This window comes from Fringilla coelebs (assembly GCF_963513975.1).
Source record: "Fringilla coelebs genome assembly, chromosome: 7".
NCBI lineage: Eukaryota > Metazoa > Chordata > Aves > Passeriformes > Fringillidae > Fringilla > Fringilla coelebs.
The window spans coordinates 17,964,949-17,982,259 of NC_140035.1; the positions used below are offsets into that span (position 1 = coordinate 17,964,949).

At 41.3% G+C, this 17,311-nt stretch overlaps 1 protein-coding gene across 1 annotated transcript in view; it reads right to left on the minus strand.

Annotated features, from left to right (window-relative positions):
- GRB14 (growth factor receptor bound protein 14) overlaps positions 1 to 12,345 on the minus strand; it is a gene marked incomplete at its 5' end in the record, with an annotated part of 57,583 nt that extends 45,238 nt beyond the window's left edge. The window contains 2 exons of the mRNA XM_084209022.1: positions 10,447 to 10,579; positions 12,215 to 12,345. Coding sequence (XP_084065148.1) covers positions 10,447 to 10,579; positions 12,215 to 12,345 — 264 coding nt within the window. The remainder of the gene's footprint in view (positions 1 to 10,446; positions 10,580 to 12,214) is intronic.
- Between the last annotated feature and the right edge of the window lie 4,966 nt (positions 12,346 to 17,311).

The window sequence follows — 17,311 nt, forward strand, 5'->3', positions numbered from 1 at the left end:
TGACTAAATGGAGTGGGCAAGAATTGAAATGCCCTTAGTAAATTAGTAACTCCAATAAGGGTTTTATAACAACATATGGAATAGAGATATCCTGCTAGAAGAGGAAGGTCAGTGATGTCCTTAAGGCACAGAATACGGAGTCACAAGAGCTGATCTATTCCTAGCTCGGCCAGATATAATGCAGGAATGTGAGCATTTATATGTAACAAGAACAAATCAGACTCAGCTTTTGCTTCTGTAGACAAAGAATTAAAATCCAGATAATATAAATCCAGCAAGGTTTATAAAAATTTTTGATGCTATTTTTTGTACGTGTCTTTGAGCTAAGGCAGTAGTTTATTACACAAGACCAAGGTAAATCAGGTAAGTTATTCATGGTGCTATTTGCCCTTCCTTGTGAGAGCTAGCTCACTTTGTCTCTTTAGAAGAAGAGCCCTTTAATATGTGACCACAGAAACACACACAGGGTGGTTTTTGCAGGGGTACATTTACATACAGTCGACAAGTAACTACTTACTTTAAAACCACCCCACAAAAGAGAAGTTTCAAAATGATTGAGGTGTTGTTTTTCTACTCATATAGTCCCTTACACAAAGAGAACTAATAGGTCTTAGTCTTCACACAGAGCACACAGTACACCATTCTGGAGGGTCAATAAGGACTGGTGCAGATGCAGTTGCACTAAAACAGACAGTATTACCTGTAAAGCAACACAGACATTACAATGTACCTAGGAAATTCACTAAGTGTGAGCCACAAGGAACATAATGAAGCTTTCCATCCTTGCCAATTTTCCTCACAAACTGGGGGGATCTTAAAGCATTTTACACGTGCTCCTTGCAAAGCTTTTCAGCTGCCTATTTTTGTGATCAATAGGTTCAAGCCTGATAGAAAAGCACACTGATGAAGTTCTGTCAGCTGAGTTTTTTAAGAAAACCCTCGTATCGTATGGGCTTCCCTTTCACTACATAGCAATGAATTCTAGCAATTATGAGAATAAATTCTTGCAAACTTCCAGCCTGTTTCTCAACAGCTGATACCATTTCTGTGCCATTATCAAGAGCTTGCAGCTGTTCATAAACACCAAGCCTTAATGTAATCAGTAACATGAGTTATCATAACATAGCTAATATAAAAAGGCTATTTATAGCCCAAGAATGCAGTAATTGAAAAATCCCATTCTGATCACAGGACAATCTTTTGTATATTGATTTTCTGTGGATATATCAAGAGAAGAAGCTAAAAGACAGAGCTACCAGTATGCAGTATAAGCATATCAGAAACAGGCAAGAACACCTCATCAGTATCCTAATTAAAAGCACAGGCACACAACTAAGATAACCGATATATGTTTCTCTCTTGAGACTTCAGTATTAAATATCATGTACACTATTGGGCTAAAATATGAGCTGATTAGCTGCAAATGAATGTCCTGTGACTTGAAACAGGAGAAAAGCAACTTCACATTGTTACTAGAGCAGAGGTCTAATTTCTCCTCCCACAACCGCCCTTCTTGAAAGATTTTTGTTGGCCTGATTAGCATTTTTTTTTAAATATTCCCATTTGAGGTAACTCGCATCAGGACTATAACATGAGAGGCATGCTTAAACACTATGGCTTGAAATCCTCCCTTCTGTTCATTCCCAAATCAAAAGCAGTCATAAAAGTGCAAATGCCTTTAGAAGTAGCAGCTTTAAATATGCTGAAAACAAACATGAAGAACATGAGCATTGGTCAACTGTTATCCCCCACTTATCATTCCCAAATTTCACCACTTGCTAGAGATACAAATGCCATCTTCTTCGTAGGAATAAGCAACTGCTAGAAAAGTTTGGAAACTCTGAGCCCTGAAATCCCCAGCTGGAAGCTGCATCAGCTACTGCCTCTGCACACACACAAAAAGAGATCAGCATGAATTGTCCATAAGAGGATGCCCTTCCACTGCCTGGCCATTGGTGTTCTTGCTATAGAAGCAACAACAGACAGCTCTTATCCTAAAGATTCTCACCTAAGTGATTTGCAGATGTTAAGACACAGATATAAGTTGTCCTCTACTGCACAGTGTGGTAAGAAGGGTGAGAGATCTCAGGGTTATTGACAGTTTCTATAAATTTTCTTATGCAAGGGGAACTGAAAGCAGAGAGTGAAGCAGGATATCAGCAGGCACCAGAAAAAGGTGAGGAGTTCTTTTCCTGCCCTAACAGTGACATCTCCAATTGATCCAGTTTTCATTACAACTCTAGCTTGATCTCTTAACTACACATGTCACAGAGTAAAGATTACTGCTGCAAAGAGTTAAAAAGTGCATGCAGCAAAACTCATGGGAGAACAACCATACTGTATTAGTGGCTCTGGAATGATCATGTGAAAGAACAGGCCCTCAGTTATCTACTGTAAATAGATACAAGAAAATATGAATGCACAAAGAGTATTAAATTATTTTATCAATCACAAATATTCAATATTATTCTACATGGATGATCATGTTAATTCCACCTAGTAAAAACTGGCCAGGTTGAACAGTGATGTTTATATGGAGGCATGTGGTTTTTTAATATAAAATCTAAATTATACTTATTGTGTCAACATTTATGCACATAAGTAGGATGGGAACATGCCTCTGCTTGTTTCTATAGTTCTCAAGCTCTTATTTGAAAAGATAATAACTCTCAGAACATCAGAAATACAGTAATTCAAGGATATGCTAAAAACTGCACCAAAACTCCTAGGAAAAATTGATCTGAATGTGAGCTCCATTCTTCAGTTAATGCCCCAACTCTCGAATCAAAAAGTTTTATGATGATAAAATCATGAAAATTCAATCATCTTACACACTTTTTAGTACTGTAAAATGTATGGTAAAGTACCATGTATTTTCTCCTTCTGTTGCACTCCTTTTCATTCAAAAGGGGTTGTAAACCTTTATTAAGAATCATCTAAGTTGTCAACTTTACTGAACCTGTAAAATTTAAATAATTTAACTATTAATCATTGACTACTCTAGTCTCATTCCATGCAACTATAAACTGTTTATGATATAAAAATAGCAGTAGCTGATGTAACACAGGTGTTTAAAATACTGTGCAATGACACAACAAAAGTAGACCAGAAAAGAGCAACAGAAGTTTTAGAAGACCAGAAAAGAACATTGAGGAAAACCAAAATCGAGGGAAAAAACCCCACAAAAATACTTAAGGCTTCATCTAATTTTAGGAATATTACTAAACATTATTCTGATTAATCTAGACTGTGTGTCCCAGGAAGTCAGAGGGGAACATGTATCTGTTCTGATCAAAGACAGTTCAGACAACGGTCCATAAAAAGAAGATGCTAATAGTGTTCTGCTGTTACAATACTGACCTCTTGCATGCCCTCCTTAACACACTTACCTTCACTTACTGACAGTGCCATCATTGAAAAGAAACCTCAAAAAAGATCTGTCAATAAAATATTTCTTTAATCACGGATCTGTCTATGGCAGGCATGGAGTGGCTACAAAATGACCCAAACTTTCCAGGTCTCCAGTCTAACCCTAAATAAAAGCACCCATGCCTGGGAGTAATTATAAATATAAACTGTGCTAGTATCTATCACATCTCATTTCCTTCTGAAAATTACGAGGATTCAAGCTCCATTCATGAGAGTTTAATCTTTTAACGTCAAATTCAATAAAACCGAATTATCAGAAGTGACTCAGCAGCATAAGAGAGTTCCCTGCAGTTTCACTTGGCTTTAACTGACAAGTTTCTTGTATATTCAAAGTTGATAATGTTGGTATCACCATCTGCTCCAGACACAGAGACATGACAGGGCCAAAATACCAGGTAGTCAACCCAGAATTCAAGAGAGAAATATTAAAGGTTCACTCCTTGGAAAAATCAAGGTTTCCAAATTTACAGAGGTTTTTCTAGACAAGTTATTAGATCTACTGCAACATCACAGAAGTTTCTTATTCAAAATAGAAGTTCCCAAATAGCACAGAGGAGGCAGTTTCCTGTACTGAGAAAACTGGCCAAAAAGAAAAGATAAGCAACTTCAGGTTTGACTTTTAGGCTCCAAAACAATCAAAATCCAAAGGATTGTTAAAACTATTCCAATCTGACAAACGCTAGCAAAAATGTCTACCAAAATCTTTGCCAGTACTGATGATTTTTTTTTTATTTTATACAAGTAAAAACTGTAAAACTTAAAGCCTAACACCTTCCTGATGTTACAAATTAAGCAAAAAGCTTGCACAGGCAGTATCTTAGTAACCACAAAAGTTAAAGTGCCCTTGTTTTCTTGCCTATTAGAAAGGGGGGGGAAATGCTATTTTTGTGAATTTAGAATGTTTACAGTCTTAATGTTTACAGTCTTTGAGTTGGTTTTGGACAGTAACAAAGTGAAAGGAAACACTGATGTGAAGTTTGACAGAAAGCAACTAATTTCAATGTAAAGAAGATAAAGTGAAATACAAAAAGAAACAAACAGGTGATTATTCTGAAGTTTCTCCAGGCTGATATATCAGACAGCTTGTGATAGGGCACCTCCAGTATAAACCAGGCAATATTCCTGATTGCTAAAACAAGAAACTGTTCTACCTTGCCTCCTGATTTTTACCTATGTGGACAAGTGACTGTCACACTGTTAAGGTGACTGAACAAAGTACAAAGGTACCTGCATTAAATAGCAAGTTTTAATAGTAATAGGGCTCTAAATAGTTCCAATCTACTTTAATATCATAAATCTTTCCTTGGTGGGCAGGTACAACCATAAAAATGAAGAACAGAGCACAGGAACTGGAGCAGACCACCAAAAGAAACATCACAAAAAGGAATCCAACTGAATCCTTTTTGCAATCCTTATATTAGAGACTTCACTGAGCTCTTTAAGTGAGTTCTGTACAAAATGTTTTTACTGTTCATCTATAAACTGGTTGGAAGGACTTTTTCCTTTCCCTTCTGACTTCAAAATCCTCAGTCTTTTTTGTGTAATTTAAGGGAAAGCCATGGGGAAAACAGATACATGTTTAGAGGCTGTAAAGAAGAAAAGATTTGAGAACTGATAAAGGAGAACGTGCAATTGTCTCCAGCTTGGAAGAAAATCTGGTAAGGAACACACAGACTGGAATTACAGAGTAAATTCAAGTTATGCCTCTTTTGGTTGGTAATGATGTTGCAACCCTTGGAAATTGGTTGGAAATTTATGAATCATTGCATTTAAAAAAACCCCTTTTTGTTTTTGCACTGTGTGAAAGTCAAGAGTGAACAGATATTTCGGCAAAAAATCTGTGATGAAAACATTTAAGTAGCAAAGAATTATATATGTCTGCTAGTAGAATTATATGCAGTTATGGAGAATGAGGCTCCAAGCAGATACATTAGAAGACCCTGAATTATTGCTGTTAAAAAAAAAAAAAAATAAAAAGGTGCTCCAATTACAACAGTCAATGCTCAATAGTATTCATAAACTTAGAACAGTACAAATTTAAAAAAATATCGGTTCTTAAACAAAAAGTTCCTGTTGGCTCTTCTTTGTCAAAGAGCTTTACATTAAAATCTTTATGAATACAAAAAGTAAAGTCAATTCCAGTACAATCACATGTATTTGAGGTCTCCATACAACTGATTTCCTGGAAAGAACATTGTGGGAATATATTTGGATTCAATGTGATAAAAATATCTACTTGTTTAGAACATCAAGAAAGACAAAAGAGGCAAGGTAAAATTTCAGATTTTCTTCACCTTGAGATTTACTTGGGTTTTATTTTTGCACTTCTAATTTAATTTAAAGAAACAAGGCACTAATTACCTTGAACTACTTTTGTCATGAAACACTTTTTGGCTTATCCTTGAGCAGGGCAAGAACTGACACTGCAGTGAAAATATTCAGGTTTTGTTTTCAGAAAGCAAAAACACTAAGCTTCCATAAAGCTACAGTAACCTCTTCTTAGTTCGTTTTACCAAAGACAACAATTACAGAATAAGTTTTCTTACACAATTCATACTTTTCCCTACTAATAATTATTTTTATCATAATTAAAGACAGAAGTGCAGTGTTTTATATTTTAAGTTCCTTATAACTTCTTAGAGAACACGAGCTCTGAGGCACAATTAGATTTTCTGTGTGAGTTCATGAATTTCACCTAAAAGCAGCAGATGCTTGATTCCTCAGAGGAAGGCAACATTTCCCACCATCCACCAAACTGACCATACCGTGTTGGACATGAGGGGAAAGATGGGTTTTTTTGGCCTGTTCAGATAAAATTCTACCACCCTGAAACATGAAATTCAGTTTATCTGAACACATTTCATAGAATCAGAGAATCACCCGGTTTGGAAGGTACCTTTACAGTCTCCCAGTCCAACCATCAACCCAAGCACCACCACCGTAACCCCTAAACCACTAAACCATCACCCAGCGCCAGGTGCAGACGCCTCTGAAACAGGGATGATGACTCCACTACCACACTGGGCAACCTACTCTGATGCTTGACCATCCTAACAGTAAAAACATTTTTCAGTTATCTAATCTGAATTTGCCCTGCCTCAGCTTAAGAACACTTCCATGTGTTCTCTCACTGCAGGCACTGAAGAAGAGACCAGCCCCAGCCTCACTCCAGTCTCTTTTCAGGGAGCTGTAAAGAGCAATGAGCTCCCTCCTGAGACTCCTCAGGACTAACCAAAGCCAGGTCCCTCAGCCACTCCTCACAAGACACATCCTCTAGTCCGTTCATGAGCCTTGTTGCCCTTCACTGGACGCTCTCCAGTATCTCCACATCCTTTTTCCAAGTGAGGAGCCCAGAAATGAACTGGTCTCACCAGTTCACCCTGGCCCTGCAGGAACCACTATTCCTGATACAGGCCAGGATGCCCTTGACCTTCCCAGCCACCTGGGCACACACTGGCTCATGTTCAGCTGCTGCCAACCAGCCCCCCAAGGGCCTTTTCTGCTGGGCCACTTTGCAGCCACTCTGCCCCCAGCCTGCAGCCCTGCACGGGGTTGTTGTACCCCGAGGGCAGGACCAGCAGTTGGTCATGTTGAACCGCATGCCCCTGCTCTGGCCCATCCATCCAGCCTGTCTAGGTCCTTCCACAGGGCCCTCCTGCCCTCCAGAAAAACAAAACCTGACCCAGCTTTGCACAGTCTTTGAATTTGCTAATGGCAGGCTCAATGCCCTCATTCAGATCATCAGTGAGGATGTGACACAAGACTTGGCCCAACACTCCTCCCTGGGGACATCTCCAATGACCGGACACCGGCTGGATGCAGCAGCACAATTCACCATCACTCTCTGGGCCTGGCCATGCAGACAGTTCCCAGCCCAGGGAAGAGTGCACTTGTCCAAGCTGTGGGCTGCCAGCTTTTCTGCATTTTTTGGTGCAAGGGTTGTTAAGCACTGGAACAGGCTGTCCAGAGAGGTGGTAGAGTCACCATCCTTGGCAGCGTTCAAGACACTAAGGGACATGGCACTGAGTGCTATGGTTACTCAAACGCGGTGGTGTTCAGTCAAAGGCTGGACCCAACAATCTTGGAAGTCTCTTCCAAACTTAATGATTCTGTGATTCAAAGATATAACCCAAAACTCTTCCAAACTGCAAGGGGAGAAAAGAGATGAACAGCTGTATTGGTGAGGCAAACCAAATAATGTTCCAAGACATGGACACACCACTTCCCAAGCACAGAGGCAAATCACTATTCTGCTATGTGGCTTTTACCAATTTGCTTTTATAAACTTATTTTCAGTAAGTCAGCCCCACAAACATGCTGTTCAAGCAGCATGTTCAACGTTTTGAGAGGCTTATAATAAAAGATCATTAGAAGACAGTAAGAATTCCAGCTTAGAAAAACAAGAATTCAAAATAACGTTAATAATCTATTTAGAAGTAGAAAGATTTCAGATGTCACAGGTGCTATGAATAAAAGAGCAGATATTCATGACAACTTCTTTCTTCTACAGAAGCAGAAAATCTCTTTTGGAGAGAAAAACAAGACAGAAGAGGCATCTTTTCTCTTTTTTTTCTTTTAGAAACACCCATTTTGATAATAGTTACCTACAAGACATAAGTAGAAATTCACTCTGCAATTTTCCTGCCCTATGCTTGAAATTAAACGCATAGAAGAAAAAGAAACTAAATCAAAAGCAAGCAATCTAAAAGAAGAATCACTGAAAACATATGTAGATCATCAGAAGAGAAAGAATTCTGGCAGCTGTCAACGCTATGCACAAAAAAAAATTCTCAAGAGTAGCTGGTGTCTCTTAAGAGTTAGTGAACTATCAAAATGTAACAGTAATATTCATGAAATTTTTGTATACAGATACATATTTGCACACAGAGCTGCTACAAAGTTGACAAAATAAGGACAGGGGGTGGAAACACAACATTTCCAAGCAGAGTTCCACAGCCACCTGTGAGAAGCCAAAGTCACAGCCAGTTCACTTCTCTTTGCACACCTGCTTAGCATTCCTCTCTTTTTAAACCTGAGTAATTTTTAAACCTATTGGAAGACTTCAACCTGAATTTCAAAGATAAAAGTTTAATTTGACCATTGTCATTTGGCCTTAACTTTAATAGTTTTAGATGAAGAATGCAACAACAGTCATGCTGAGTCTGAAAAATGGTCTGCTTGGCCTAGTATAATTTCTAATTTCTCCTTATAATTTCTCCTGTTTATGGCAGTGGCCATAAACAGACACCTAGGGGACAGAAATCATAGTCTTGTTAAAATGCTTCCACAAAAGTAGCAGGAATATTTCTCTCCATTTTTCTGGTAGCTGAAAAACAGGTCAGGCCCTCCAACAGACACCAGCATTATGTTAGCTCACTTCTGTCAGGATACCTTTTACCAGAAGAAGCACTACATCCTTAAATAAAAATCCAGGAGAAATGGAAGGACTGTGAGCAGAAACCATCACAAGAAGCACAAATGAACCTTTAGGAAGAAGCAGAAGTAAAGTCAGTGAAGATATGAACATCAACTTCTGGAAGACTGAAGCTAACACTTAGCTGGTTTAACTGATCAAGCCTGTCAGTAATGTTAAATATGACTGGCCACAAAAGCAGTTGACCTTTGTGTATCAAATCATGCTTTCCAGTTTCAAGTCCAAAGATTACCACAATGATTGCAATTTAGGCCTGCAACATGACGAATTTAAACAACATTTTTTAAAATGTGACTTTTAGTCCTTTTGTTCTTAAAGATAATATTACCAATTCAGTGTCTTTCCTGCCTCTGCAGAGACAGTCAGTGCTTCCACTTTACCCAAGAAGACGAAACTAGAACAGTTTTATCCCACTGTGTTAGCAATATTCAGATGCACAGCAGCCAGAATGCATCAGATTAGTATTGCTATTGTAGGATAAGTACTAAAAGCAATAAAAGTAGTCCAGAAAGACACCACAGCTTATAGAGAGACACCATGGTGGACATGCAAAATAGGGCAGGATCGAATCAGGGCAGTTTCCCAGACAGATACATGTTTTTCACTGGAGAAGAGAGGAGAAGGTTCCTCCTTAGGATACTAGCCACAGCTTGGCTAACAAAGTTCTCTAGCAGGTGCACAGAAACAGCTGTGGCAGGTTAGCTTCAGAAAAGGTAATACAACTACAAGAAACTTCAACTTCCAGGCATATTCTTCATGCAAACCTAAAAACAGAATAACCGTTAAGGTTAACTTCTTACACCTCCAATATCACTCTTAAATCTGTTAAAACAGGGATCATGCAGACCACCAGAACAGAGAGTGGGAAGAAGGGAGTAATCTTAATCCCACTGATGTTTCTTGTCAGAACTCTTTCCAGTCTCAAGAAGGGCAGAGAGAATGAGACAGGAAAGCTTTCAAAGAGTGAAACTGATCTTCGACACCAGCCATCTCCATTAACTGGAAACTCTGTCTCAACAGTACTGCCAGGTCTTTCCGCCCACTCAGATCTCCCCCTGGCTTACAGTTTGAGGTCTTTAAGGAAATATAGTAACAGCAGCCATACACAGAGAAACACACAGGCACGTAACACATAGCCAGGTATACAGCATCTGCTCCTTCCCCATCCATTTAGGGTTTTCCCATTATCCTGGCAAAATTGGAACTTCAGAAAAGCTGTTCAGTGACTGTTAAAACCCTCTGTTCTGTAACATTGATGACAGTAATTGGAGGTGGGGAGGAAGGGAAAAAAGAAATTAACTTCTCATTTAAGGACATAAAGTACTGCCTGCCTGCCCCTGGTTCCACTTAAACTGAAAAATCTGCAGAGCCACACACACACCTTGTGAAAGAACAGTCATGTCTTAAGTCACAGATTCCAAAACCTCCTTTTCTACAATCATTGATGACCTACAGAAAAAATTTCACCAAATTAAAGAAATATGAACACCTCTAATAAAATAATTTAATAGGCAACTGAGCTTTTCCTTAAGCTTTCATTTAACCAATTTAGAAACTGTCAAACAATAATTTATAAATCTTACCTGCTTTTTTCTTGAAGTTGCCTTGGGCAACAGACTGGCTGACAAAACTGATGCAAACGGCGAGCAACACAGCTCAGGAAAAGGATTTGGAATCGATGGGTTCTCCAAAATACTGTCACCTTTCTTTTTTCTCCTATTTCAACAGAATACATAATATCAAGCAATAATTGTAACAGCTGCTGTTAAAATTGCAATATCCAACCACAATATATGAACAACTAAGGCACTAATTCCATGATGCTTCCTGGTTGCAGTAATTAGCTTTCTTTTTTGGAGTTATTTTATTTAATCAGTAGGCTGAATATATTAACATACAGTGCCTAACACTACTTGAAAGCAATCCAAGTATTCAGCTCTGAATATAAAGTTGTTTGAATATGCGTAAGTCCTTGCAGAGTAAGAGCAGAGATATATTTATATTGGCTTCTAAGGACATTAGTAAATATTTTGTTGTCCCTGTGTTTATGCCATTCCCTATGTACACATATTACAACAGTAGATGCATGTAACTTCTCAGCAAAACTTTCCAAGTATACCACAACAGAATTTTAAACAAATGAAAACTTTTTTTTTTTAACCAGAATCGAATCAAAGTGACTGACAAGAGAAAATAGTGCAAAGCAATCCATTCATTTCTGTTTTCAGTTAGTTTTGTATTGGCATCTCTGCAGCTCCATCATAAAATGAATGTTTCAGTTGTTGCTGTCTGCTGAAAGAGGATTGTGTCAGAAGTATCAGCAGCCAGCATTTGCAGGAGTAGGGAAGGTAATCACTACTGCACTTGCCTAAGAGCTCAGTTATGCACGGGTTTAAAGTATCACATTAATAATGTGGTTGTTTAGACTGCTGTGTACATTACAGTGCATGGTTTTCTCACATAAAATATTGAAGAGCACTTTGTCTACTTGATTTCATCTGAAAACCTGCACCCAAAGCACCTGATGTATTTGCAGCTGCCAACATATTACAAGAGTTTTCTACGTGTGTGAGTTAATGCCCCCAAGCTTCATATTTTCCTTTATTACCTTCTTTATTATCATTCCAGATTGATTTCATATTGTAATTAGTACAAAGTGGGGAAAACCATCAGAATAAGGTTACAATACAGAATGAAGGTACTTCACTTACGGAAGATCCTCACCAAACCGGTGAAGATTCATTTAAAGTGATATTTTGCTTTAGGAGGAGCAAAAAATCCTGTAATGCAGTATTTTAAGATTTTGTAAACTTCAGTCTACCGAAACTCATCAGATGCTTCATGAAAAACCCAGCTCATAGCTTCCTTTACTAAGAATAGAGACCAATGCCTTTAAGAACAGCCTGAGAGGCAACAAACGGGGTCCACACCGCTGACAGCGGCACTGCTCCCGGTGAAGCGGTTCTATCTCACCAACACTCTGAGAAAGACACTGCAGGGATAAAGTAGCTGCTGGCTCAGCCTGACAAGGCAGGCTCGGCACTGCCGGCTCCTTTCACCTCAGGCTGAGAAACCTCAAAAATAAAAAGGGGGGTGGCGGGTGGGACACGCACGCATCCGCAGCGGCGGAAAGTGTCTGCAGGGCCGGGAAACAACTTTTGAGCTCCAGGGAAGCGCGGGCCGGTGCAGAGCCAGGCCGCCCCCGTCCTGCTTCGCCCCCTCCCCAGGCCGCCGCACCCCGGCCCCGCCAGCCCCGCGTCCCGCCCGCAGGGCGCTGCCCGCCCCCCGACGGCAGCGGGCGGCCCTCGAGGGAGCGGCAGGGCGGCGGCGCCCGCCGGGCTCCGGCCTTACCTGTCGGGGGGCGAGGGCGGCGGGTCCCCCCCGGGGGGCCGGGGGGGCGGGCGGGGGGAGCCGCGGGGGCCGCCGCCAGCGGGCTCCGCCGCCCGCCCTGCGCCGGGCGCACCGGGCAGCGGGGCGGCCATCGGCGGCGGCGACGTCCTGGCGGGGCGGCACGGCGGCGAGCGGCCCCGGCGCTGCCGGGCGGAGGCTGCTCTCGCTCCCGCTGCGGAGGAGGGGGAGGCGACGGGGAGCGGGGGGAAGCGCCGCCCGGGCGGCACCGAGCGCCTTCCCCGGCACACGTGCGAGGGCGGCGGCGGCGGCGGGGGCGGGCGGCCGCCGGCTCCGCGCAGCGACGGGGAGGCAGCGCGGGGCGGGCGGGGGCCGAGCGGTGCCCTTCGGCTGCTCCGCCAGGCCGGGCGGCGGAGCGGGGCGGGCCCGGCAGGTGCGCTGTGGGCCCGGGACCCGAGGCCGCGGCGTGACCCGGCGGGGCCGGGGGCGGTGGGGCCCCGCCGAACGGGCCCAGCCCCGGGCGCCGCTCGCCCCGCGGCTCTGCGCCTTCGGCCGAGGGGGCACCGCGGGCAGCACGGCCCCCGGCATGGCCGAGACCTCCCGCCCCGCGCCGGGCAGCGGGCTCCAGCCGCGCACCGCCGGACGGGCCTGACACGCGACTCAGCTCCTGGCAAATCATTAACTAAAGTGACACATCCCTCTGTGCATCGGGAATTTATGGACATGCCTTGGAGAAATAGGGAATGACCGAGGCCGGGGAACAGACCCGTCACCTTGTGCCAGAAAAGCGGCTCGTGAGGAGGCTGGGCTGCGGACTGGGCCCAGCACCCACATCCAGCCACAGCCTGGGGCACGGTGGATTGAGAAAAGGTTTTCCCTCGTGCCCGGGGCTGCTCCGCAGCAGCCTGATCCTGCTCTGCTTTATGTACACAAATCCCTCTGTGGCAATTACACGGCTGTCCTTATCAGTGTTCCTCCGATTTCAAAATAAAAAATCCCCCTTGCTGTATGAAGAACAGTTTGATGGCACCAAGCAGAGTGGGTAATACTGTTTAGGTCAGTCAATTGGATAGTCAAAAACTGAAAGCCCCTGGTGAAGACAGCACCATATAGAAACCCTCTGACTGTCCTTGGCATGGCCAGGGGCAGTAACTGAGATGTGAGACTGGTAAAAATGTAGAATGTTTTGAGGCAAATCCTTTGCTGTTTTCCTGAATCCGCTGAAAAAATCATCACACGCAAGCCAAGATTTCAATTCTGGAAAAAGATTTTTGTATCATAGAAGCAATACTCGCAGTTTTCATTTTGGCTGAGTCACAGATGATTTTGCAGGACATTCATTTTCAATGAAATGAAGGATTCCTTGTCCTCTGAACAGCTCATTCTGTTACACTTAGAGCAGAAGTCGAAGTCTGAGTTGATTAACAGTTCTTATATACAAAGTCTGGCAAATATATCAGGAATTTTATAGTGTCAGATAATTGACTGGATTTGCTCGTTTCTTGTGAGCATCTATTCTTTTATAAAACTGCAGAGACCAGGCCACTGGGGTTTTTTGCCTAGTTGATTCACAGGCATAACTGTGACATGTTAAACCTCATTGTCTTCAGAAGAATAGAAGGCAGGACAAATGGTAGAAGTGCTCTAGGTAGAAAACTGAGATTGTAAAGAGATAAAAACCTGCAAGTGGCAACTGTATGCTGATATTCATCAGCATTTAAAAAGTTCAGCCACAAAAAGAAAATATATTTTGACTTTTCACCTATTCTGTGCAATGTATTACAGAGCTGCAACCTGACATACATGGTGTGTTTTTGTGTCTTTGGCTTAGTCATGTAATTGTTTTAAAATGCCAGGCAAATAAAAACCACAATTAGAATGAATAACAGCAAATAAATATTTTATTTTTCAAAAAAACTTTGGTGGTAGTCTAATTAATTATGACAGCAGCAATGCCACTTCTAGAAAAAAATCAATAAAAATGTCATGCTATTATAATTTCATTTGCATGTTGTAAGAAACAAATTTACTTAAATTGGTTTTTTACATATCTCATAGCCTGTCCTGATGCTTGCTGCTGTCAGTGTTTTCTCTGGGAATAGCACTGCATGAGGGAAATGCAGTCAGTGGAATACTGAGGCACAGAAGGACCTATGTGATTGTTCCAGTGTAGGCACTGGAAATATTGCATTCATGAGAATATGAAACTGAAGGTTCTTCTTACTGTCTCTCTTTGCAAACAACTGTAAGAATAAAAATGGTTTCCTGAGCTTGGCTAAAGATATCTGAGAGCATTTGACCTAGGATCTGTTCAAGTGTAGCCTTTTTTAACTCCTTTGAATAAGTACAAACCCAGGAACCTCTAAACAGTTAATAGAGTTGATATTAAAGGACTGTGCAGATTTCTGCTAAGACCCAACACCAAAGCATTTGTTGAGCTGTGTGACTTGGTTTCCTTTTCATCATAAATACACTTAAGCTGCCTAGTGTGGTTTTTTGATAAATGCTATGCTTGTGCAGCACAGTTGTTCTTGTAAGATTTACCATTTCCCAATGTCCTGGGTTGGCTATACGATGCTTGTATCCCCAGTTTTCTGTTCTGTTTATGTTGGATAATAAGTTTTGCACCTTTAAGACTGGTTCTGAGAGCAAGGTGGGGAGAGAAGACTAAACAAAATTTCTGTGTATTCTTCAATACTCAACTCAACTAGGCTTATTCCCGGTCTTTTAATTTTTACCTTTCTTGGTCATAATCACATCCAGGTGTTTATCAAGTAAAATTAAAATATATATTGAGAAAGATTGCAACCAATTCAAGCTATTCAGTATGCACCCCACTTCCAGAAAATCAAGCTCTCCAGTTCTCAAAAGCCTGTATGCTATTTAGAATCACAACACTTGATTAATGTGACAAAATTATGCCTTTAATTAGAGTAAACTCAATTATTACTGACAAAGTGGAGGTTCAAAAAATCCAAACTACCTCTGATTATCTTTGAAAACTGTAGAGGATTTTTCTTGGGGTTTTTTTGTCACCCTTCCACACATCCTCCCTTGTTTTTATCAAAATACTCGCAATATATGTATAATAGTTTTACCACAAAAGCGTCACTGCCCTAAGAGAGCCAACAGCCTGCCTTTACACCATCATTTGTTGTAGCTGCAGTAGTAGAGAAAGGAATTATTTCTATTCAAGTACTAGATTGAAGCCACAGAAATAGTTACTTTTTCCAGTGCAAGGCTACAACCAGGCATGTCTTGTCTCCCCATACATTTTCTCCAAAAGCTCCCCAAAATAAATTGCATCAGCAGTAATGCTGAGGATCACCCTAAGAATACAGAGGATCACCCTAGGAAAAAAGTAATTTGTTCAGTAAAAAAGGCATGCGCCAATTTATGTGTATTTATTATCTCAATGCACTTAAAATGTGTCGAACAAATGAACCTCATACAATGTGCTGGGCATTCTGGTTCCTTCTTGAGCATTTCAAAAGCCCAACTTTGAAAATGGGCTCAAATACTTCATGAGAGCCAAATTTATCCAGTGACCACAAGTGGAGATACCACTAGCCAACTTCCTGGCAGTAGTGCATAAGTCTTTGAAAAGTATCTGTTGAATGTTTTGTGAGGAGTCTTCCCTATTATTACTGTTAAAATGTGTATCTTTTATTGGAGGTAAGGAAAAGGTTCTGAGGGATTAAATCAGTACCACAAGTCTCAGTCATTTCTCCAAGCTGCTTTTCAGTCTAATCTGAAACTCAGTGTACTGCTACACAAACCACAGCACAGTAAAAATCCAGTGTTTCACCTGACTACATTCCCTTTTTTTGCACTACTGTAAAGAAGCAGATTTGCGCTTGTTTTCTGTTGTTGTTTGGTTTTCGACTTTTTTTTTTATCAATTGAAAAGCATGAATACTTTAGCATACTTTTGTAACAAACTTGAGTAGAGAGATGGATTTTATGGCCAGCTTTGACAACAGTGTTTGCTATTTCAACAGCAAGTTCTGTGATTCCCTGTGATAGCTGTCAGAACATCCCTCTGATGGAATTTTGCCCTGAACTGTAGCACAGGATTGGAATGAAATCCTTTGCAGGTTTTTTTAGAATAAGAATGATACCCTTCAAGTCTATCAAATTAAATGAAATCAAGAGCTTGTGATTTCTGAAATGTTGTTGTAGCTAAGAGCAGATAATGAGGTTCAGGGCAGGGTTGACTGAGTGGCATGTAGGACTTGTGAGCTGCAGGTCAGACATGTGACGTGCTGGCTTCTGCTCCCTCGCACTGGGGCTGCATGAAATCAGTCACACAGAACGTCTGTAATAAACAATGCATTAGGTGATGCAATCTGCACTGGCCAACCTTGAACTGAGGCCTAAAGTTCCTTCCTAGAGAGAACTGTAATAGCACAGGGTGAGTGTTGCATACGTGGGGGTTACAGTGGCTACATCTGCATCTAATGGTAGTTGGAGGCGGTGCGCTCCCTTCCAGAAATAACTGCAGCAGAGTGTTATGTGGTTCATTTGGCCATAACTGCCCCCAGTACCACAGCAGCTACTGCACTAGATGTAATCTTCTGGAAGGGAATTGACAAGTGGATGACTTTAAACATCACATAAATTATTAACCATTTAGATAAATTAAACAGGCAATGTTTCACAACAGCAGAGTGCTGCTGATACTTTATACGGCCCTGTTTCTGGAGCTCCACCTTACACAAAAAATGTAATTTCTGACCTCACATGCCTTTGGAGTACTGCACAAAAACATGTAATTATTATGGAAGGAAAGGTTGCAGGCAACTGTGCTATCTAGTATTCCATGTGTTTATCAAGCACATAGAAATTTCGTTTCCGTAAAGTGAGTTGTTGGGAAATCATATTCGAGATCCTTTAACACTAGTCATTTTGTAGAGTGGGGAACAAAATACAAGTATTAAAAAAAAAAAAAAAACTAACCAAAACTAAAACAACAAAAATCCTCAACCCCCCCCAAACAAACCCAAACCAACCACGAAAAAGATAAAACCAAGAAATGTAGAGCTAAAATGACTTTTCATAAACAGCCACACCACCCATAAGCTCAGCCTTCTCTGAGCTG